Source organism: Culex pipiens, chromosome 3, assembly GCF_016801865.2.
Source record: "Culex pipiens pallens isolate TS chromosome 3, TS_CPP_V2, whole genome shotgun sequence".
Lineage (NCBI taxonomy): Eukaryota > Metazoa > Arthropoda > Insecta > Diptera > Culicidae > Culex > Culex pipiens.
Window position 1 is genome coordinate 714,855 of NC_068939.1, and position 24,338 is coordinate 739,192.

The window sequence follows — 24,338 nt, forward strand, 5'->3', positions numbered from 1 at the left end:
CAACAAAAATAACCAAAAGTTAAATCATACTTAATAGGTGCAAGTCATTGATAGGGACACTACTTATCTAGGAAAAATAGCATTTTGATAAAATGAGCTTTAAAACGAAACCTAAGCCTTATTTTGTACTTTCCAAAAATTATAAGAAAACTAAGGTTTTGACAAAAACTTCATTCAATCTTATGCCCCGTGGCGTTTACGTCGTTTTGGCGGTTATGTGGTAGTAGAATCAGCTAATTGCATTGCTAGCAACAATTCCTCATACTGGAAATAATCAAAATTGTAAAAATTACGGCCTTACGAGCGATTGTTCCTCTTGTCCCATATGGTCGTCTTGCCCCACCTTCCCCTATGCCGGTTGAGCCTTCAACTGAAGTAATTATTAATCTAAATCAAATGTGTCTCAAAAGTTATTCAATTTTGTAAAGCAATCTGTGACACGTGTAGAAGGAATTTTATGAAAATATTGTAAACAAAGCAAAATTTATATCGTCTAACGAAAAATCATACCCCTATCTATAACGCAAATATGCATATTTGTTGCAAAATGATGCGACCACCTTCTGGGTGTATTTGAAATACAGTTTTAATAACATTTTTATCAAACAGTTTTACAATTTTCACTTAGATCCTTGTTTTAATTCTCTTCTTTCAAATAAGATTAAAAAAAAACATCTGTCCTTTCCCCTACACACTACATACCATTATCAAAGAAAACTAAACGTTGGGTACGGTATGTCCACGCATCCTTCTTACCTTTTTAATTCTGTTCATCGGAATGGCTGCGATTGGTAATTTTAGATCAAAATGATCAAACATAAAATTATAGTTTTCAACATTGTACAGATGACAAGAAGCCAGTATTCCAAAGTGAAATCAAGAACATTTTAACCCCACCGCGTGGCAATCTCAATCTCTGCGTTTATTTTAATCTGATTGCGCAAGTGACGAAAGTTCGCTCTTTTAAACCACTCAAGAGCGATAGATCCATCGGTAGTAGGGGAGGAGGCCAAGAAAAAAAAGGTGCGACTAACGCACCCAACCGGGCGGACTTGACCGAGTGGCCGTTTGTTTACCTTTTTTCCGAGGAAGTCGAACAATTTCCCACGAAACTGTCGGCGGCGGTCAACACAGGACATACAACGCAATGAGTTGGTTCTGTTTTACTCTGGAAATTCGCAGGCCAACCGTGCTTCGCAGAATTGAGGCAGATTCAACGCCAAGGGACAAGCGGCTGACTGACTGACTGACAGTATAGGTTCTGACGCAATCGCGTTTGGTTAGAGGGAAACGGGGTCAAGACTAACGGGAAGGGACATCTGGCGTGTGCCGAACGTTACTGCGAATTTGGGATTACGAGTGTTTGCGCGGGAATCAACGCCGCCGGCGAGCGATATATGAACGAAGGATTTATGATACTTGGTTTTTACTTCCAGCTGTTGCGATTAATGCGTAGTACAGATTCGAAGAAAGTAACTAAACAGATTAATAGTTACTGATCGCACAGAACAGTTCATCACCATAGAGGTATAATGTGTCGAGGAATGATATAATGACTTCAAATAAATATAACTTGAGTGAAGCCAAAACGGTTGATTAAAAGGAAAACAAGCTCCTGTTATTTGCACAATTATTAGCGCAAACATCTGACTTGGGTCTGGTCCAAGATTCGAGCGTCAACAAAAAGCAACAACGCAGCAAATCACACACTCAGTCCACCACTAATGAACTCTCACAGAATAGTAGGCATATGTAGGTAGTGTGTAAGTGACGATGATAACAGAAAACAACAACACACTCAGCAAAAAAAAAAAAAAAAGACACATCGCTTGGTTGATGGTTGGCGGTGACTCACTCGATAAAGATGTTCGTGTTGAGATCTTTCCGTTCCGGCAAACTGCACGCGTAGATGGCAATTATGGGCTGGCCGTGCTTGTCTGTGCCGATAAACTCGATGAATTTTCGCCGTTTGAACTCCTTCCGGATGGCGTTCTCGTCGGGCTACAAGTGGCGAGCGGAAAGAGTGGAGAGATTGTGGTTAGAACGACACACTTGGTTGACATTGGTCTGACCAGAGCTTACCTCCACCATTTTCAGCTGCTCTTCGTAATTGTCCGGATCGAGGGTGGTTTTGATGATTTCGTCCTCGGACACCACGTCGAACTCGCCTGTCGATGGAAGAATGAGAAAAAAAGGGTTACAACTGGTTGGTACTGAGTTACCAAGCGATAACACTGTTGAGGTATATCGTATGATGTTGTACGGTAACTTGAGCACATTTCTGGGCAGTGTATTTACTACATATACAAACAAAAAGGTACTGATTAGGTACTGATATATCAACAAATGGCAGACAAGCCTTGTCGAACACATATTCATTTTTGTCATTTTGATAGTTTTGGTCATTTTTATCGTTTTTGTTATTTTGGTAATTATTGTCATTTTGGTCGTTTTTGTCGTTTTTGTCATTTTTGGCGTTTTTGACATTTTGGTCTATTTGATCATTTTGGTCGTTTTTGTCATTTTGGTTGTTTTGGTCATTCTGCTAATTTTTGATCTTTTTTGTCGTTTTTGTCATTTTGGTCATTCTGGTAATTTTGATCATTTTGGTCATTTTTGTAATTTTTGTCGTTTTTTACATTTTGGTCTATTTGATCATTTTTGTCGTTTTGGTCATTCTGGTAATTTTGATAATTTTTGTCGTTTTTGTCATTTTGGGCATTCTGGTAATTTTGATCGTTGGTCGTTTTTGTAACTTTTGTCGTTTTTGACATTTTGGTCTGTTTGATCATTTTGATCGTTTTTGTAATTTTGGTTGTTTTGGTCATTCTGGTAATTTTGATCTTTTTTGTCGTTTTTGTCATTTTGGGCATTCTGGTAATTTTGATCATTTTGGTCGTTTTTGTAATTTTTTTCGTTTTTGTAATTTTTTTCGTTTTTGACATTTTGGTCTGTTTGATCATTTTGATCGTTTTTGTCATTTTGATCGTTTTTGTCATTTTAGTCATCCTGGTAATTTTGATCATTTTGGTCGTTTTTGTAATTTTTGTCGTTTTTTACATTTTGGTCTGTTTGATCATTTTGATCGTTTTTGTCAGTTTGGTTGTTTTGGTCATTCTGGTAATTTTGATCTTTTTTGTCGTTTTTGTCATTTTGGTCATTCTGGTAATTTTGATCATTTTGGTCGTTTTTGTCATTTTTGTCGTTTTTGACATTTTTGATCATTTTGATCGTTTTTTGTCATTTTAGTCATCCTGGTAATTTTGATCATTTTTGTCGTTTTTGACAATTTGGTCGTTTTTGTCATTTTTGGCGTTTTTGACATTTTGGTCTATTTGATCATTTTGGTCGTTTGGTCATTCTGGTAATTTTGATCATTTTTGTCGTTTTTGTCATTTTGGTCATTCTGGTAATTTTGATCATTTTGGTCGTTTTTGTAATTTTTGTCGTTTTTTACATTTTGGTCTATTTGATCATTTTGATCGTTTTTGTCGTTTTGGTCATTCTGGTAATTTTGATCATTTTTGTCGTTTTGTCATTTTTGTCGTTTTGACATTTTGGCCGTTTTTGTCATTTTTGGCGTTTTTTGACATTTTGATCTTTTTGGTCGTTTGGTCATGCTGGTAATTTTGATAATTTTTGTCGTTTTTGTCATTTTGGGCATTCTGGTAATTTTGATCATTTTGGTCGTTTTTGTCGTTTTTGTAATTTTGGTCTATTTGATCATTTTGATCGTTTTTGTCATTTTGATCATTTTGGTCATTCTGGTAATTTTGATCTTTTTTGTCCCTTTTTGTCATTTTGGTCATTCTGGTAATTTTGATCATTTTTGTCGTTTTGTCATTTTTGTCGTTTTGACATTTTGGCCGTTTTTGTCATTTTTGGCGTTTTTGACATTTTGGTCTTTTTGGTCGTTTGGTCATGCTGGTAATTTTGATAATATTTGTCGTGTTTGTCATTTTGGGCATTCTGGTAATTTTGATCATTTTGGTCGTTTTTGTAATTTTTGTCGTTTTTGTAATTTTGGTCTATTTGATCATTTTGATCGTTTTTGTCATTTTGATCATTTTGGTCATTCTGGTAATTTGATCTTTTTTGTCCCTTTTTGTCATTTTGGTCATTTTAGTAATTTTGATCATTTTGGTCGTTTTTTGTAATTTTTGTCATTTTTTACATTTTGGTCTATTTGATCATTTTGGTCTTTTTGGTCATTCTGGAAATTTTGATCATTTTTGTCATTTTGGTCGTAATGTCATTTTGGTAATTTTTGTCGGAGGTAAACAAACCTCCAATTCATTTTGGGAGGAAAAACCCCCATTTTCTTTTCCTCCCACTTTTCGTGCAGTCCTGACCTAGCGCTGTCAGGATCTGCGTGTTTGCAGCGGTACGGATAACCTATCACTGCTTGTGTCGCGAAACGTTGTATGTACGGGAATTAAATGATTAGTGAAGGTTCGTTCAAGAACTGTGACCAACGGTTGCAAGACTTGTACTTATATTTTAAAATTGCGAAAAATAAATTTGCTCGAACATTTTAACCTGGAAATGTATAAAAGGAGAAAACGATGCCCCTTATAAAAAATGTAGAGTAATGCATTCATCCAAACAAAAAAACTACAACAACAATCTCAGCCAGCATTGAACGGGAACTTCCCACAAAAGATTCAACTTCCGTGCGTGGTGTATAGAAGCGTTATCGAACATGCTGATGCAATGTGACACCTTATCAATATCACGCAGAGGATTTGGTTTTCCAGAGAGTTTTCCCAAAAAAAGTCATTCATCCAATCAGTATAAATAAACCGCCTTTAAATTCGTTGAGGTCAGTTTCGATATCATTTCAGAAACAACGGCTTTGAAATGAAAATTTTGTTTCTACTCGCTTGTTGCCTGGCTTTGACCAGTGCCTCCGGTGACCTGTCCACCGTGAAACGCATCGAAGAGTTGGATGTCTTCTGGGCTCAGTTGGATCCACAGCTGCAGCTGCTGCGACGACCGTCCATCACCCCGGAGACAAGAGTTGTGAACGGTGCCGAGGCTCGTCCGGGTCAGTTCCCGTACCAGGCGTTGGTGCTTAGTTTCTTCGAGGGAGACAACTCTGGACTGTGCGGTGGAACGGTGTTGACGCAAAACTTTGTGCTGACGGCCGCTCATTGTGTCCAAATTGGAACTGTGGCTACACACGGCATGGCGATTCTTGGGGCGCACAACCGTCAGCAGGAAGAACCGCACCAGCAGCGAATCGAGTTTGCTTCGGTTCACATTCACCCCAGTTACATTGCGACCTTGCTGAGGAATGATATTGCCACGATTCGACTGGCCAATCCTGCGGTCTTCAGCGAGTTTGTCCAGCCGATCGATTTGCCAGCCCTGTCCGACAGTCGAACCTTTGCCGGTCTTCAGGGTACCATATCGGGATTTGGACGAACGTCCGACGAGGACGGTTCTCCGGCATCCGATGTGGTCATGTACGCGAGCAATCCGATTCTGACGAACGCCGACTGTCAGGCAGCTTGGAATTCAATTCTGGTTCAGGCGCAAAACATCTGTCTGTCCGGTGCCGGTGGACGTTCCGGATGCAACGGTGACTCGGGCGGTCCTCTTGCAATAACGGAAAATGGACGCAGCCTGCAGGTTGGCATTGCATCGTTTGTCCACGGCACCGGATGTGCCTCCGGTATGCCGTCTGGATTTGTGCGCGTTACTCACTACCTGGAATGGATCGCTGAGAACTCGGATGTGGTGCTGAGACAGTGAGAATTTTTTTTCAGGAGGGTGCAATGAATCGGTGATTTGAAAATAAAAGTTTCGTTATATCGTCATCAGGGATGAGGGGTTGAGATTGGGTCATACAAACTTATACAAATGTGTATGACCTAATCTCACTCCCGGACAAAACGTCACCACCGATGACGGTAGTTGTTGCAATTTGTAGACATTCTTCTTATCTTTGTTATTCCCAAACTGAAAAAAATCGTCGCAAAATCATTACACGAAATTGTTCTTTTTTCTTTCGCAATATACCAATATATCGCGCTTCAGTGCACTCAACAAGTAGAAAAATCGACTTCAAGTGAATAAAAATTGCCAATAAATATTCATTTGGCACTCGGTTCAACCCTCTTTCCACACTGCACCGGCAGCACACGTACATCAGCCGAAATGATTCCCCTTGTAGTTTTTTTCGAACTGTCAGAACCTCTCACTTTGATTCCTTGGAAATTTGCAAAAGAGAGATATAAATCGTGAAGCATGTGCGGAGCAATTACTTAGAAAAGGGCAGGCACGTTCCATTGATTCTCGTAAAGTTTACCCCACAGTTTTATCTGTTTTGGAAGCACTTACATATTAAATTATCAATAACGTATCGAAATGATAGTGAAAAGAGTATACAGTGATAAAGCAATAAACTCACCGGAAAAATTGTCCTCGTCAAAAATGACCGTGCCTCCGGGTTCGGGCGCCGTCTGGGACAGTTCGGTGTCGTCGAATTCCAGGTTCGGCTCATAGTCGTGCCAGTCGGACAGGCTGGGATGTGGATCCTCGCCGTTGTCCACCAGTGGAGGATTCATCGGGGCACCTGTAACCAAGATTAAAACAAAATAAAAATAAGCATTTTGAATGAAAGGGAAATACGATAATTTGAGTTGGTCCAACAAATCACCGCGTGACCAAACGGATCATTTTCACGGACATTTAACAGTCACCGTCATGTGGGCCGTTCCGTATGCATATCAAGTGGTAACGTGTGAGGCAGATCACCTTGACCAGGCCCAAAAAAGACGCGAAACAACAACCACCAATGCAAACGACCTCTCGCCGGCGGCGGCGGTGCATTTTTGGGATACCGAAAAGATTGATAGAAATCGCAATCAGATTGGGGTGGCGAGCGCCCGTTAGAAGCACCTGTTTCGTAATCGCTATTGCTTCTTCAAACTCTTTCTGCTTCGCGATCCAGGGTACAACCGCTCTATACACAGACAAAAAAAAAACAATTCCTGATATCGTGAATTGTTGATCATGACCTCGAAGGAATTTATCCACCAAAATTTTCTTCCTTCATCTTTTAAAATGCATAAGCAAAAGTTGACGATTTCCAAAATTGATTTTTTCAGTGTACAGCCAATGCACCTTGGACAATTATGTTGTTCAACAATGTCTGTAAGCTATTACAGCAGAGGTGCGTTTAAAAAATACTCCAGTTACACCGTTTTGAAACGGATGGTGCTGAAAAGCTTTAGCGCATGCGACCGGTGTCTATCCGTCACAAAATGCCGTGAAAAATAGGCTTTACACAGAGTACCGTCGATAGGTGGAAATATGATCCGACTTGATGATTGTAAAGTTTCGTTCATTTAAAATAAAACAGCTTCAAAACAATTGGCAAGGACTCATGAAACAAGTAAAATCATCAAATCTAACAATTACAAAATTTTAAATTTTTTAGTAAAATAGTAAAAAAAAAATGAATTGCTGAATTTTAAGATCGAAGCCTGTCTAAAACAATGTGTGATTCCAGAGATATCACAGTTTGAAAATTGAGGTTTTTCACATAATTCGCAAAAGATGTGAAACTTTAGGGTAGTGCCAAAATGAAGAAGGTGGTCAAATTTGGGTACAAATCAGTATTCCTGCATTTTTTTTATAAACCTAATAGCCTCACCAAGTTTGAGCACAATAAAAAAAAGTCAGTTACGAGTGCTAATCTGTATGAGAAGGAATTTTATAAAGTAATTTTAGTATGCGAAAAAAAACAACATTTTCAAAATAATAATTTTAAAGTGCCTTTAACTCAACACTTTCAGGCCTGATGGTTCATATATGACACAAAAATCTTTTTTTTTTAACCAGCCTGTAATTTTCGTATGGTCATAAAAATCATTTTCCCATCATCAACTCAAACATATTTTTTTTAAATTCAGGCCTAAAAGGGTTTAACTACCACCACCAGTGGCCCTGATGATAATTTCAACGAAAGCTGTGCAGTTTTATTAAATTTGTAAAATAAATTGGAGATTTTTGGCAGTTTTTTCATAAGTTTCAGTAAAAAAAATTAATTTGGAATTTGTTAAAACATTTTGATTGTCAAAAGAAGATTTTTTATGTCATTAGTCCGTTGCAAATAATTTTCAAAGTTTATGTCGCCTCCCCCCTTCAAAATTGGTCTGAAAAATCAGGGCCAAAAAAAAATATTTTTCCAAAAAACTTCAAAATTTCCATGAAAATAGGAGTCTAATCAACTGAAAACAATCCACAGTGGTCCAGATCGCAAAATTAAGTGGAAAACGGATTTTCCGAAAAATGGTGAAGTTTTGGAGCTTTGGTGTCTTCAGAAGAGTTGTTGCAAATGGAAAGGGGCAACTTTTGGTTTTGTTGAAAATTAGGGTGGTTCACTATTAGGGTGATTTTGAAAATCTAACTTTTCAGGAATATTTTTGGGAATTTTTTTGTCTTCTAGAAAATTGTTGAGCTTGCCAATTCAAGCAGCTTTGTCCAAGACACCAAAATTTTATCTCGTAATCTACGCCTTCTACGACCAAATTAATAGAAAGCATCTAAGTAAACCTTCAAAAATCAGTTTTTTGAATGTGGCAATTCAGGATTAATTTTTAGAGAAAAGTGATGTTCGGGGCACTTTTAGAGCTCTAAAAAACAAACAATTTTATTTTTTGACAGGTCATTTGGACTTAAGGGTCAAAAGTAACAGCCGAAAACGAAACTATTGGCACTACGCCCCCCGGGGCATGGCCTTCCTCTAACGTGGGATTTCTGCTCCAGCGCCTCTGACGAGACAGGAGAAACCGGGACCGACGTTTTACTTCACCATCCGATAGAAGCTCAGTGGATAAGGCGGGAATCGAACCCGCGTCTCATAGCATCATCGGGATCGGCAGCCGAAGCCGCTACCCCTGCGCCACGAGACCCACGCGCCAGCCATTTTAAGGTAAAAAAGATGCAAATTTCCATGTGAAATTATCATTTGAACACAAAATATGACCAAAAATCGATTTTGCCACACTTTGATCTCAATTATGAGGGCAGATTCAGATTCAGCGGGCAAAATTACATGGAAAACATATATTTGGACAATTTTTTAAATTCGTTAGGGTGGTCCCATAAGGTTTTCCCTTGAAAATTAGCCTTTTTCAAATGAAAATATATCGAGTTTGAAGAAAAACACCCTTGGGATTTTTTCAGCGTTAGTAGTGCTGGATCTCCTCTTTCAAATGCAACCTAGTGCTTAAAATTTGGCTTGCGCCTTTTCGAGATATTTAAGTTTTAAATTTGCATCTTTTTTACCTTAAAATGACTGTAACTTTTGACCTGTCAAAAAATAAAATTGTTTGTTTTTTAGAGCTCTAAAAGTGCCCCGAACATCACTTTTCTTTAAAACTTAACCCTGAATTGCCACATTCAAAAAACTGATTTTTGATGGTTTACTTAGATGCTTTCTATTAATTTGGTCGTAGAAGGCGTAGATTACGAGATAAAATTTTGGTGTCTTCGACAAAGTTGCTTGGACTGGCAAGCTCAATAACTTTCTAGAAGACAAAAAAAATCCCAAAAATATTCCTGAAAAGTTAGATTTTCAAAATCACCCTAATAGTGAACCACCCTAATTTTCAACAAACCCAAAAGTTGCCCCTTTCCATTTGCAACAACTCTTCTGAAGACACCAAAGCTCCAAAACTTCACCATTTTTCGGAAAATCCGTTTCCCACTTAATTTTGCGATCTGGACCACACAGCAAAAAATCCGATGGTAAAATCGCATGCAAAAGCATGCACATCACCTTCGTCAAAATAAACACTTAATATTACACACTGCATGTACAATTTTTGCAAACACAAAAAAAAGTTGCAACCGACGGGATTCAAACCCAGCACCATCAGTGAGGACTGGCGCCTTAGCCCGCTCGGCCATTAGACCGATGTAAAATGGAGAGGATAAACGTATATATGAGCTTGACATTTCGGTCAAGTAGGTTTCCCATACTGATGGGCTGCATATTTCAGGGTGTAATATTACACAGAATTTCATAAAATAATGCAACATTTATTTTACACCCAGGCCTTTTACACGCAGCTGGATTACTACTTTTTTAGCTGTGCACTGTGCAATCTAAAATGTATTTTTCTGCAATGATAATCATATTTAGCATGTTTGGGCTTGTTTAAAAATGTTTAGATTTTTTATAAAATTGCAATGTACAGCAAAAAAAATATTTTTCGAAAAAAATAAAATTTTCGTCAATACTTAGATATTTTGGAAACTAGTGATTGCAAAACAACTAGACAGGTGTATAATGCATTTTAAAACACTTTTTTCATTAAAATGTTGAAACCGTGGCTGGTTTTTTTTTTTTTTCAATTTTTATACTTTTTTACTCCCCCCTCCCCCTCGACGTTGGTCAGAATCGAGGGACATAAACTTCAAAAAATATTTGCAACGGCCTTACTTTTATTTAAATATATATAAATCTGCCCCTGGAGAAGAAATTTTCTGATCGATTTAGTGTCTTTGGCAAAGTTGTAAGTAATAACTGTGGAAAAAAAGTTGAACTCCCAAAATTTTAGAGATTTTTAATATATTTTAGAAGACTAATAAAGGCTTTTTTGCAACAGATTTCTGGTTTTCAAGCTAAATATTTATTAAAAATTATAATTTTGGAAAATATGAAAATTACGGGCGTACCAAAATTTTAGGTATTTTACTCAGTGTCACATAATAAGCCCTCAATTTTAAACGAACAGTGGTTCGAAAAATATTTTTTGATTTTCATCTAAAAAAACTTACATGAAATTGTCTGTTCTTTTAAATGAAAATGATTCAAAGTAAACTCAAACACTTCAATAGGGCATGCCAAATTTTAAAATTGCAAAAAAAATATTTTCCATCTAAAAATGGTTTTAAAATTTTGGTATTTTGGAAGGGAAAAGGAAATTTAAAAAAAAGTGTCCACGTAGTTAATAGGTGTCCCCTTATCCTGAAAACAAGATTTTGACTAAAGTTCGGACAGTTGGTTGGTGGGATTTTGAAGAAACCCCACTAAAGTTGTGAGCGCTTGAGTGTTATTTATACACATTTTCTAAGTTGGATCTCAGATATTTCGATGCTAATAATGTCCGAATCTACCATGAGACCAATCGTTTGATGGGTAATCGGAAGCACTTTACGATAATTCATTGTTTTCGAAGATCTGACAACCCTAGTAAAAGTTATGAGCATTCAAGTGATATTTATTCACTTTTTTAACCTCAGATACACCTCAGACTTGATTTGGAAATCTTGGACTCCAGATGGCCAGCCAGACACTCCAGATGGGGCCCAATATAATGGTGGTGTAACATTGAGAAAAAAAATATGTATTTTTTTTAAGGTAAGTGCACTTGAGTGTTATTTATACACAATTTCTACGTTGGATCTCGAATATTTTGATGCTAATAATGTCCGAATCTACCGATTGGTCGTTTGATGGGTCAGAAGCCCTTTCCAATAATTCATTGTTTTTGACTTTTAGACTCGATTCTGGAAATCTTAGATTCCAGATGGGTACCAAGCAAAACACAACTCGAATTGGACTAATTTGGGGCCAATGAACTCACGTTTATTGTAGGCGATAAGACATTAAAAATACTTTGCGTATTTCGATTTACGAAGTCCTTTTGAAGACCTTTGGATATCCGAAACTACGAGTGATCCAGGCTTAAGATAATCGAGTCCGGACTATATTTTGAAGAAATAGATGTCTGGAACTATCATTTGAACCATCTTGGATGGGTAATTGAATGATCTTTCTGATTAACCATATACATCTGACAAGCTATGTTATACCCGAGCAGACGGAAATAACTTGAGAATAACATTTTTTAATATTTGAAAATACCAGGCCAATAACATTTTATATTATTTATAACAAGATTTGTTATTCATCGTTATGATTTTTTTGTTATTGGATTGTTATTGTAATAACAGACTAATAACATTTTTAGTTATTCTTCGAACAAATCTTTGTTATTATTTTTTGTTATTTTAACAACAACAGTTGGAGTTATTCTTCCATAACAAAAAATGTTATTCCCAAGTTGTTTTGGCTTACAACCAATATCAGAACAATAACAAATTTTGTTATGATAACATAAACTGTTATTAAACCCTTATGCAAAAAATTGATTTTTCAAGAAGATTCCATAACACTTTCTGTTATTTTAACAGTATTTGTTATTGAAATGGCATGAATTTTGTTATTACCGTCTGCCCGGGAAGTATTAAAGTTATATTATAACATATACAAGGCTTGATTAAGATTTGTGTTTTATATAAATTCGTAAACTAACACTAATCGACGGTTCAACGACGGCTGTGCGTATCAACGAAAGAGAAATGCATTTTTGCTTCACTATCTATAACACACACTGGTTACTATTATGCGAGTACCGTCAACTGGGACAAATCTGGAACAAAAAGATGAGTTTGGAATTTGCTGTCGATGGCTTGCAAACCACAATCTCTACCATTGCGGCAGTCCCGAATCGCCCCAGTTTACGGTACGGACCTAGAGGATCCATAGAACGGCGGTGGTGGCCGTGTTGGTTGAAGATAGTGAAAAAGAGTGCAACTGCAACTACTGAGGCCTTGAAGGCACCGACGACAACAGACACAGCCAACACTGCCGCGAAAGAAAGAAAGAAAGAAAGAGCCTTTGGTGAATTATGTTCACCAGCATTAGATAATCGCTCGTTTCGTGATGTCTGCTGCCGTTGATGATGTTGCTGGTGTGTTTCGTTTTTTTATTAACACTCGTAATCCCTTGTTTAACCAAGGTAGTAATGGACTGGTAACTAGGGTATTGGATGCTTTTAGTGGCACAATAGAGGTGCAGCAGCAGCAGCAGCAGTGTGCTATAAAGTAACACTATACTAATCAGCAGCAGCAGCACCACCCACGGAGTGATGGCGCCGGTGCATAAATTATGCGAACAAGCTGGAAACTCATTTCTTTCTTTCCTTTTCTTAACCCAAAACAAACCATTAACACGCTGCGAGAGCTCTACCAACAGCTACTTCCGAGTTTTGCCACCCCCTCTGTTTTTTTGATAGTTTGGCGGGGGGTGTAGAACTGGGCGGTGGAAATGAACGGAAAATTAAGGGGTTAAAATTAGACTTTGGAAGAACCCCACGAAGGCCTATTTGATTGCAGGACGTGGGTGACTCTCACTGAAAAAATCATAGGAATTTACTTTTGGAGGAAAACTTTCAAAAAGGTACTCAAAATCAAAGATATCAAATCATGAAAACCAGATGTTGAAATTCTCGCGACAATCGATTTTTACGATGCAAAGTATAACTAGAGTCTAGACTTACTTTCAGCCAACTAACAAACTACATTGCACAACAAGACTAATTACATGAACAACTGTGCAATTTGTGCGGTAAGGGGATCAGACAAAGGCATAAAGAATTGTCTGACGAGTTATTATGAGACAGAGAGGGGAAAAACTATGATTGACCCAGAAATCATCAAATATTCTTTGTTAGACAGTGAGTTTTGCAGTTTATTTCATATTTCGATAAAATATTCAACATTTTTAAACAGTTCAATTTGACAAGCATGAAATTGTCCAACTTTCGCTGCTCTAGTTACCGAAGCCTCGCTGAAATGTCACCTCTCTTAAAATCCATTAGCATCAATCAATTCTCAATTTGTGTGCAAACATATAGCTTTCTTGCGCTCTTGACAACGCCGCGTATACGCTATATCGGTAGGATAATTTCAATTTTATCGCCACAAAGCCGTGAAGAGGCGGCCAACACTATTTTCGAACAGTGTGAATATATTTTCGGGACCAATATCGGTCGATATGCACGTACCTACACAACACGGGTACACCTCTCCTAATAATAGCAAACTTGATTTCCATTTCACTGATGATTCTTTACCCCCAAAGTTCCACGAGCCGTCTCGAGTGCCTCCCAGCTATTTGGCTCATTGGCTTTCGGTAAATAACTCTAGAGACCAACAAATCGAAAAAGAAACCCGCAATTCTGGCAGCAAAGTGAAACTTCTTAAGCTCAAGCGTTTTGTGCCCGCGAAAAAAAAGGCGATGATGATGATGTCATAAAAATCACCTCGCCGGCACCGACTCAAGAACGCCGTTTAAAAAAAGTGATGAATGAATTTTGAAGTGGCACCCATTTGCGTCCAATCGGATTATGCTGCAGACTTGACTGCTTGACACCCCCCGCGGGCGAACCAATTTAAAGGTTTGTCCTATACTGAAAGTAATTCATTGCGTGTCGCTTGCTTCTCTTGTAGCTAGAATATTTTCCGCGCGAGGGTGAATCGAAAACGATGACAATAAGAGTCGCAGCTAGAATTAAGCCTGGTCGCAGCTTAATGGGCATTGCCCCGCTGGCTACACTCACTTGAAACGTGGATGAATCATCGAATATGATTATTTATTTATTTTATTCAGACGAAAGGGTAAAACTGCTGAGAGAAGGAAACAAAAGTCCACTCTGCGTGTAAATTGTAGAATATTAATTTGTTGACCCCTGTGCAACTTCTTGATGTGTTTTGGAAGGATTAGCCATCAATGGGACCTTTTTTTTTTTTTTTTTTTTTTTTTTTTTTTTTTTTTTTTTTTTATTTTTTTTTTTTTTTTGATAATAAAATATAGTTTATTTTTCCGTGTATAAAAAAAACAAGCGAATTTGATAACCTATATTTGATAAACCTAGCTGTCTCGTGCTGATAATCTCGCTGTTGTTTCGGCCGTTACTGTTCCCACGATGGATATCCTGGGTCTGTTCCTTGCGTTCATCCGAGGGGATGGGGGTTTACCCCTTGTGCGACCTCGTCCAGGGGTCTCAGGAGCTCGGGGGGTTGTCCCTATTCCACTCCTCTTAAGACTTGTGGTTAGGGGGGCCCCGAGTCTCCCGAGCGCCTCCGTGGATTCTTCGTTGGGGTGTCTATACCAGGCGCCCCGGAGGAGCCGGAGGGTGTTCCCTGTTCCACTTTTCGTGTAGCTTGTGGTCAGGGGGGCCCCGGGACCTCCGGGCGCGACAGTGGTTACACCATTTTAGTCGACCAGGCTTAGCTCGAAATCGAGGGCTGCTACATCAATTGCAGTTGTTAAATTACTGTTAACAAAGACGATGTACGAGATGAATACTTTTAGCATTCTGCCTCTTCTTTCGTTCGCTATTCCATTCAGCACTGGCCTGAACAGTTCGCCGAAGGAAAACTGTTGCCTTCCTCCGCCGATCACCGTCAGCCGTCGCTGTGTGTGCGCCCAGGCCGGTACCACACGCGGGCATTCGCTGAACTTATGCGTCAGCGTTTCCTCGTTCGCCGCGCAGTGCTGGCAGTTCGGCCCGTCCGCACGCTGGATCACGTGCATCAGCCGTCGGTGCTCCGTCTTCTCGTTCACCAGCAAATACAGCGCGCTGCGTTCACCGGAAGTTAGTCTCCGAGACGAGATGTTTTTCCACAGACGCCTCCAGTTGAGGTTCGGTTGCTTCGTTTCGACCCTGGGCCGCTCGGTTCCATCAAGGAAGTGCTGGTGGATTCGATCGCTGGAGGGGAAGTTTTGGATGTAGGCGGGGAGCAAAGGCGTTTGCTCGCAAAGGAGTTTAAGGCAGGGAAGGCTTGTCGGGGGAGGAATAGCTCGGTCGAGGAAGGATTTGTAGTAGGGAAGGAAGTCGATCTCTTGGAGGTGGCGATTGATACAAAGTGCTTTGCATTTTATCGCCGGTAAATGCAGCTTCAGCCCGCCGTCTTCACGGCGTCGCGCCAGCTGCTGCATCGGTATGCGTGCCGGGAGGCCCCGAAACAAGTACGTCCCCATCGTCGCTGTTAGCTTCGCCACGTGCACCTGGTACGGTGGAAGAGTAGACGCCAAGTACCACACCTTGGACGTAATGAAGGTGTTCAGGAGAATCACCTTCTGCTGGAGTGTCAGGCTGCGCATCGAGTGCATCCAGATTAATTGCGCCACTTTCGTCACCTGCGCATCCCAGTTCAGCTTAATCATCAGGCGTATCGAGTTGGTGAAGAAAATGCCAAGCACTTTCACCTTCTCGACCGTTTGCAACCAGGGAACGACCAGCGGTCTCCCTTCGACGTGCCCCACGTCGATCGCAACAGTTTTTTGGCGATTCAGGCGCGCGCCGGCGGCAATTTCAAATCGATCAAATAATTGAATAATTGCTTCGATCGTCTCTGTTGCTGTGACTACCACCGATATGTCATCAGCGTACGCAACAACGAGATCGTGTAAACAGATACGCTCTAGCGCCAGCAGCAGGGGATGCATGTATAGCGAAAACAACACCATCGACAGGGGATCACCCTGGCGCACAGATTTTTTTATTTCAAACCGTGGGGACAAAAAGCCGTTAAGCAGAATGCGGGATCCAGCTCGGGAGAAATGTCTTTCCAGCAGAGACACGAAGTTTGGATTAATCCCGAGAGAGAGCATCGTGCGGTAAAGGAAGGGCAGTGATACTCGATCGAAAGCATGATCGAGGTCAAAAGATATCAACTTACCCTTTACCTTTCTGGCCAGCAGACTGGCGATTCGGTCCTTCAGCGCGAGAGTGGCTTGGAAGATGCTCCGACGCTCTCCGCATTTCTGCGAGACGGTGAGCACATCGTGTTGTTGCAGCACCCTGGTCAAACGACGCCGCATGATACGGCTGAAAACTCGGCTGTCTGTATTGCACAGACTGATGGGACGATACGAGGAGATGTTCTCTGCGCTCCGGCCGCTCTTTTTTACGAGCACGATGGTCCCTTCGGAGAATTCTGCTGGTACGGGCGCCACCAGCAGTTCATTCATAACCGCGTGCAGTTCGCGGTAGATGACGTCGAATGCCCAGTTGAGCCACTCAGCTGTTAGTCCATCTCCCCCAGGACTTTTCTTTTTTGGCGACGATAAGATGGCAGTTTTAATCTCTTCGAGCGTGATCTCTTCCATGAGACTCGTGTTGGCGTCGTCGTCGACGGGGATAATTCTCTCGCAACCGAGGCCGGCGTCGATCTGTGGTGCTCTCGCAGGGTCTGCGGCGTACAGCTCAGTGAAGTACTGGAGCACGTGCTGCTCAATTTCGGGCTGTGTTTGCAGAACTTCGTTGCGCGCATTTTGTAGGCGCGTGATCGTCGTCTTTTTCCTTTGTCTTTCTCCCAGCTGGAACGTGGATAGGCTCTCGCCAGCCACGCGGGTTTCGTTGACGCGCGCAAAATTTTGTGAAAATTCGCGCTGCAACGTCAGCATCTGCGCCTTCACGCGGTGGATGGTGGTGAGGATGGCGGGATTCTGGTAGTAGGCGTCGTACGCCTCACGTAATTCTGCGTAAAGCTGCTGGTGCCGCGCTTGGTGGACACGGTAGACCTCGTTCGACTTCCACTTGAAAAAGGATTTTATTTTTGGTTTCGCGAACGAAATCCACCAGTCCAGCGCAGTTCGGTACCGGTTTCGCTGGCGCGTCCAGTACTGCCACCGTACGGCGAATTCTTCTTTATTTTCCTGGGTCAGGAGGTGGGGGCGCAAACTCCAAAACCCACGGCCGCGTTCGCCGCCGAGGTGGGGGAGACAGATTCGTACGGTCAGCGCCTTGTGATCAGTGAATGAACACACATGCGTGGCCGCAGTTCTCAGCTGATCGCACAGTCCCGCGCTCACATACACGCGGTCGAGTCTGGACTCGGCGTTGTGTACGACGTACGTAGGTGCGTGTGTATTGGGGTGTAGTTTCAACCACACATCGTGCAGTCGTATTTGCTGGACGGCCGTCTGTAGCGCGGCGCTCGGGTTCGAGCTCGTGGAATCGCACGGTCGTAGCACGCAGTTGAAATCGCCGGCGAGGACGATGTGATCGGTGTTGTGCCGAAGGTAGTACGCGAGCGTACCGTTGAAGAAGCGCTCTCTCTCAGCACGGAGTGCGGTGCCCGAGGGTGCGTAAACATTGCAGAGCGTTGTGTTTTGGACACGCAGCGCAATGAGGCGGCCGTCCAAACTCTTTTCGACGTGCGTGTAAACGATGTGATCTTTTAGAGCGATCGCGGTTCCGCGCCTGGCGTGGTCCACGTTGCAGATGACGTTGAAACCGGGGATCGTAAGTCGTTCGTTTTCAACTTCTTGCAGGAAAACGATGTCTAGTTCTAGCGTGCGGATGAAGCTTCGCAGGGCGTCGACCTTTGTGGCGTTGGTGATGTTGTTTATATTTATCGAGGCAAGGTTATACGATGAGAAGTCGAAGGTTACAGTACTTCTTCCTCATCTTCCTCGTCGTTGTCGTCGTTGTCTTCGCTGTATTTGGGTTTTTTACCCTTTGGGCGAAGTTTTCTGCTGCTGGTCGACGAGTCGGTGTCATTGCCATCGGATTTTTCATGGCCAGATTTTTTAAATCCTGCACCTCCAGCGGGGGTAAGCTGTACGTCCTGGGGTGGGGGCATCAAAAAAGGTGAGCCGTTTCCCTCGTCGGCTGGTTTGGGCTTGGGCTTACCGCCGTTTGGTTTCGACTTTCCGCCGTTTTGTTTCGGTTTGAGCTGGGGGTTAAGCGGTTGCTGTGGGTTGGGCGGTAGCAGCGGTTGCTGTGGCAGCGCTGGTTGCTGCGACAGAATCGGTTGCTGCGGCAGCGCTGGTTGCTGCGGCTTCGCCGGTTGCTTGACAGCGTCAGCGAAGGTCTTCTGCACCAGCAGTTTTTTATTTTGCACGCAACCCACTCCGACATGGAGGTAGTCGTGGCAGTGTTTACACGTTTGGCGTTGACCGAAGTAACTAAGGTTAGTTAATTCGGTGTTGATTACGACCCAAGAGCCAATGTTCTGCTTCACCACCATCTTGGCGATGCGGACACCTGTGTAGGCCCCAGCGAATGCCTGGGTTTCGTCGAGGGTTTCTTCATACACGTCACGCACTTCGCCGTACTGTTCGAGGAACTTTGCGACGGCAGTGTTCGGGACGTCCTCCGAAAGGTCGTACAGCTTCACCAGCACTGTACCGTCTTCGATGGTGATGGTAACCGGGTGCTGCTTCTTGTCGCTTCCGGTCAGTTCGTGTTTTTTGTTGTGTTCCTCGCACACCTTAAGAGCAAGGTCGAGGTCAACAACAGTCACGAAAGTTACCCCAAGGGCGCGGCTAGACTGGATGCGGATCACTTCACCACGTTTCAGTCCGAGTTTTTCGGCGCAGAAAGTCTGCACTTTCTGCATTCCCGGTTTGTTTGGTAGAGCACCGTAGTCGATGCGGATCGTATTTTGTCTTCCCATTTTTCAACACTCGCGACGAGATCGCGACGCGTGATTGGAAGCGCACAAAAGAAAAAAAAATGCACAATGGTTCGGTCGACTTCTGCCCGGCGGAGAAAAAACTAAACGCGTCTACTCGTGGCAGAGGTATGACGCTGAGTGACCTTTCTGGTTTTTATTATTTATTTTTTGATGACATTTGTTTTTTTTTTTTAAACATAAAATAAAGGAAGACACGAATGCTACTGAAGTGGTGAAATGGCTTTAAAATCATAATAAATAAATAAATAAATAAATAAATAAATAAAGTTCCTGCAATATCTGGTAAAAGATGCCTTCCCTGTACCACCAGTGACCTCGAAACACATTTTGAAATTTCTGTAACTCTTAAAATTTAAGAAAATTTCAAAAAGTGATTTTTTTTTCTTTTTTACCCAAATTTGAAGTAAATAAATAAATGTGAACAGTTAATAATAACACGAAAAATACAATAAAGATGAAAAGCATTTAGCCATACCACTTAGAATGTAAATGAAATGTCTTTATTTTAAGATAGTTCAATGAAGACATATTTAATAAATTTAATAATAAGAATATTTCAAGGGTCATCAATTTTATCAATATGACTCAAAGGGCTAAAAATGCAACAAAATTAATGGTAAAGGATCTCATATAATTAAATCTATATGAAGTTATTGCCATTTTAGCAAAAAAAATAGTACTTAAGGGTGCACAGCAACGAAGGAAGTTGTTGTCTTCTTATACCAAAATAGTCAAACTTACGGACCCAATCCTGCAATATTGGGAATGTAAAATTAATCAAACTTTGTTGTAAATTACTTTGTGGACCGTACTTTAGGGGATGAATAAAAAAATATTTCGATAGTACCCGTAGTTTTGAAGATACTAAAATGTCTGTTACAAAAATCTGGGTGCAAAAGCTCTGGTTGATGTGCACCGTTAAAGTTGTAACTTACATAAAAAAAATAAAAATAATAAAATTAAAACTCCAGGCCAATGTATTAACTTTTCTTTAAAAAAAAAACCAGTCATAAACTAATTTTGAGAAATATTTGACCGGTTTCAAGAGAAAACTTCACGATTGTTTCAGATTATAATGAAAAACGGACCATTAGTTACCTAGACTGCGGTAATCAAAAAATCAACTAGGGCAACACTGAGAAAATCTAATTTCTCCTGTTTTTTATCTTTACATGCAACCAAAGGCCGTAGGGATATAGGGATATTTTCTGCTTTTCGGTTTTTTTACAAATGTGCAAACATGAACAAAAATTACCAAACAAATTTATATAACTTGAAATCGGTGCACTTTATTAAACTTTCACTACAGTTAAACGTACATTTCATTTTAGATAAATAAATTAGTAAAACAATATTATCGAAATAAATGACTTGGTCATAGATTTGTTGCCTATTCTGAAAATTTCAGAAAGCATGGCATTTAAAAAAATAAATAAAAAAACATGCCATGCGTTGCCAAATTCGTATGGAGAAAGAAATGGACAATCTGATGATACAAAATGACTTAAGATACCCAACACATTTTAGCCAGATAAAAAAAGCACAAAAATCGGATGGCCCAAAATATCAGAGAATTGCTTCGTTGACGGAGCAACTAAAAAATAACATAAAATAAGTGTGCTTAAGGATCCACTACACGCGAACATTTTTTGCTTCGACTTTTTTACGGAATTTGTCATAACTCTGAATAGAAAACAGTTAGAGTCCCACTTTTTGTATTAGGTCATATAAATGTTATGCAAAATTAACAAGACCTAAACTAATCTGATTGTTTCAATAGTTTCTTCAAAATGCCAGAAAAAACTTGCGAAAATAGCAAAACATGTTCGCGTGTGCACGGGAAAACAGAACAGAATTTTTTGATTCTGAATTATTTTATTCCGGTCCAGACTCGATTATTCGAAGGCCTCGGAAAAATATCCCTTCGGATCTTCGAAACTTCGGATAATGGAATCACGATTTTTTTTTTCGTTGTCTAATTTTTGATGGTCGAGCTTTAGTATGACCCTTAAACTACGCTAAAGTGAATTAAAATCTTCAAATCCAAGATGGCGGCCAAAATGGCGGTGACGAAATATTGAAAAAATGCATTTTATTTAGAGGTGGGCAAAACCGCTCTTTTTAGGAGCCGCTCATTTTCGTTCGCTCATCAAAAAGAACCGCTCTTTTGAACGGCTCTTTCGCTCTTTTTCAAAGTTTCGATAAAAAGGGTTTTTCTATGAATCGTGTGATTTTATAAGTTATTTCACATTGGACTTTTATAAATTATTTGATAAAACTGAAAACGAGAAGATGCAAAACAAAGATGGAAACCATAGGTCTTGGTGGTCTCTTTGTCAAGATTTCTACTCGAACCTAAACATTCGAGTAATTGAATGGCATCCAAACTTAAATCTAGGATGCTGGAAAAATTGTTTTAAATTGCGTTTATTTCTGCAAGAATTGAACTAATGCTGATGTTTTATTTGAAGAAAATATTCTGTGAACATTGTGATTTAATCGATAAAGTCTATAAACGCTTAAGTTTAATCGGACAAAAGGGTTTATAAAACGAGCGACTTTAATTTGAAGCAAACGTGTCAGGATTTCGAATCAGCCTTTATCAGTGTCCGAAATTCAAGCACAGCAGTAATTTTAAATTTAAAATTCTGAAAAAAAAAATGTAGAAAAAGTGTATTTTGAATTCATTTTCTAAAATTTGTTGTTTCTAGTACCGTAAAACGGGGTGACTTTGATAGCCGGGGTGACTTTGATAGGTTTGCGATTTTTCAGCAAAATTAAGAGTAAAATTAAAATGCGTACGGAATGGTTTAGACTAATACTGACCGTGGTAGAGAAGCGTTCAAAGTACCTCAAGAAGAACTTTTTATAAAATTTTGAAAAGTTTAAAAAGTTAGTTAACTAAAGTTAAGAAAATGTTGATGAAAGTCAATATTTTGAACTTCTCAAAGTGTCATGATTTTTTCAATGAATTTGAACCCCGGAATTCAAACTAAGAATTTTTAACGTAGCTATTTTTCTGAACACTATTGAAACATTTTTTTTTAAATAGTGCATGTACTTTGTGTGACCTACCCCAGTACATGTTTTAAAAATAATAATCTTGAGAAAAAACCTTAACTTTTGGAAAATATTCCAAAAACAAATTGAAATCCTATCAAAGTCACCCCGGTTTACGGTATATTTATTTATTTATGCTATTTCAAATTTTAATTCAGGTTCAATATTTCAAATTATACTCAGAATATATAAAAAATCTCAAAGTCATAATTCTCAATTACGGATAATTCAATCCAGTAGTAATCAATTACAAAACATTCCCTCTTACCTCATAACAGAGTCCCATGTAAGTCACACCCTACTTCCAAATAAAACAACTCTGCTCCCCAGAGAATCGACTCCGATGTACACATTGTGTGGAGGTGTAGCAAACCTCACAGAGTGCAGTAAATTTACAAAAGTACCACATTTGCTTTTACAGTCACTGACTGTTTGAACAATAACAACACCTCAAAGGGATTCATGTGAATGTGGGTGATAAATGAACACCTTTATTGTCTCCGATATGCGAGCGACACGTGTTCTCCTTTTTTCAGTTATCCCTACCGTGCCGAAGGGTTCTCGACTGTGGAAGGTGGATGCGACATGTGTAAAAGAATTGCTACATCCTTGTTGGAGCCTTTCTCCTCCCACTCTGATGTCAAACACTAAATCGAGAGGTCAGAGTTGCGATACGAATTTAGCGCTGCCGGATTTCATTATCTTGGGTTCACCACCTTCCCGGCCCGAAACCCGTTTTAGCACCTGTCACTGCGGTTATCCATCAACTGGCACGATGCCGCTCTGCCTTAATTCGTCGAAAAAGGTATACGAGACTTAGGCAGGGAAAGCTCCGCAAAATCATAACCCTTTCGTGGAGCAGCGTTGAAGCTCGTCTTGCAGACTGTCACTCTGCTGAAGTTGGTTGCGCATTTGCATGTCTTTTGAAGACTCGACGTCGCACCCTAGACACCAGACTTCCTTTCCGCTTTCTTCACCGTTGCGTTGTGACCAACTGGAATAGGCCTGTCTAGGCAGCCTGATACAGGGTGAACAGCCAGAGTTAGTAACAGCACTACCCAAGCAATTCACTTGTTGAGTCGATACCATGTGACGACGACGACGTCCTCGAGTGGAATCTTGTTCAGGCGGCGGTTGGTTGATCGCCCCCATACGAACGACACGCGTGCCGCAGAAACAGGAATCTTGAAACCGACAACAGGTTTGCTGGTGGCCATGAAGCACAGACACAGAGATATGCAACGTATTGGCCACGTTTCAAATCTGCTGTGCGATCATCGCACTCCCCTCAAAAATAAAGTGGACAGCAGCCGGAACATCGCGAAAGTTAACCCGCCAAACAAGAGGAAAGATCACTCATTACGATTCCGGAGCGCGCTTCAACCATCACCGCTTTGGGAGGTACACCATTGGCGCGGCCTAACTATACAGTGAAACGAGGTTCCAAATTTTTTTCAATCTGCCCCCACCTTGCGGAGACAGGCAGGGAAAAAACGACTCAAAATTGAGAGGAACAACAATGGGTTAATTACCCCTTTCTTGGTTGGAGGAAACTAGTCTAGTTTAAGTCACAGAGCAGCACGTTTTTTTTCAATTATGTGCGTTTTTCTCGTCGCACCGCCAGTTATGCGTCTTCTTTGCACAGTCATAAATTAATCAAAAGATAGAAATAGATGAAAATTTAATGTGAGATTTGCAACACTTCTATAGTTTAATGGGTCAAAAGTAAAAAATGTTTGCTTCTAAAAAAATTGTCAACATTCAAGAATCTTAAACTTTACATAACAATAATTGTACACAGTAATGAAAATCATGTTAATATTACATCTTGGAATGAGTACATCTTATATACCAGAAAAAAGTGTTAGTTTGTAAATTTACCATTTACGCATTCATCCATTATCATTGGCCCGATGAAATTCCCCAAACTCTTTTCCAAACATTCCAAAAATATAACGGAATATTTTTTTAATTTTTAAAAG

The 24,338-nt window shown here is 40.3% G+C and overlaps 2 protein-coding genes across 5 annotated transcripts in view; one reads left to right on the plus strand and one right to left on the minus strand.

Annotated features, from left to right (window-relative positions):
• LOC120427609 (rho GTPase-activating protein 68F) overlaps positions 1–24,338 on the minus strand; it is a 34,174-nt gene that overhangs the window by 7,546 nt on the left and 2,290 nt on the right. For all 4 annotated transcript variants that reach the window (XM_039592489.2, XM_039592487.2, XM_039592488.2 and 1 more), the window contains exons 3-5: positions 6,416–6,580; positions 2,083–2,168; positions 1,856–2,001 (exon numbers count right to left, since the gene is read on the minus strand). In XM_039592489.2, coding sequence (XP_039448423.1) covers positions 1,856–2,001; positions 2,083–2,168; positions 6,416–6,580 — 397 coding nt within the window. The remainder of the gene's footprint in view (positions 1–1,855; positions 2,002–2,082; positions 2,169–6,415; positions 6,581–24,338) is intronic.
• LOC120427610 (brachyurin-like) lies at positions 4,669–5,797 on the plus strand. Its single transcript, XM_039592491.2, has one exon. It carries the CDS (start codon positions 4,861–4,863, stop codon positions 5,755–5,757), a length of 897 nt encoding a protein of 298 aa, XP_039448425.1. The 5' UTR covers positions 4,669–4,860; the 3' UTR covers positions 5,758–5,797.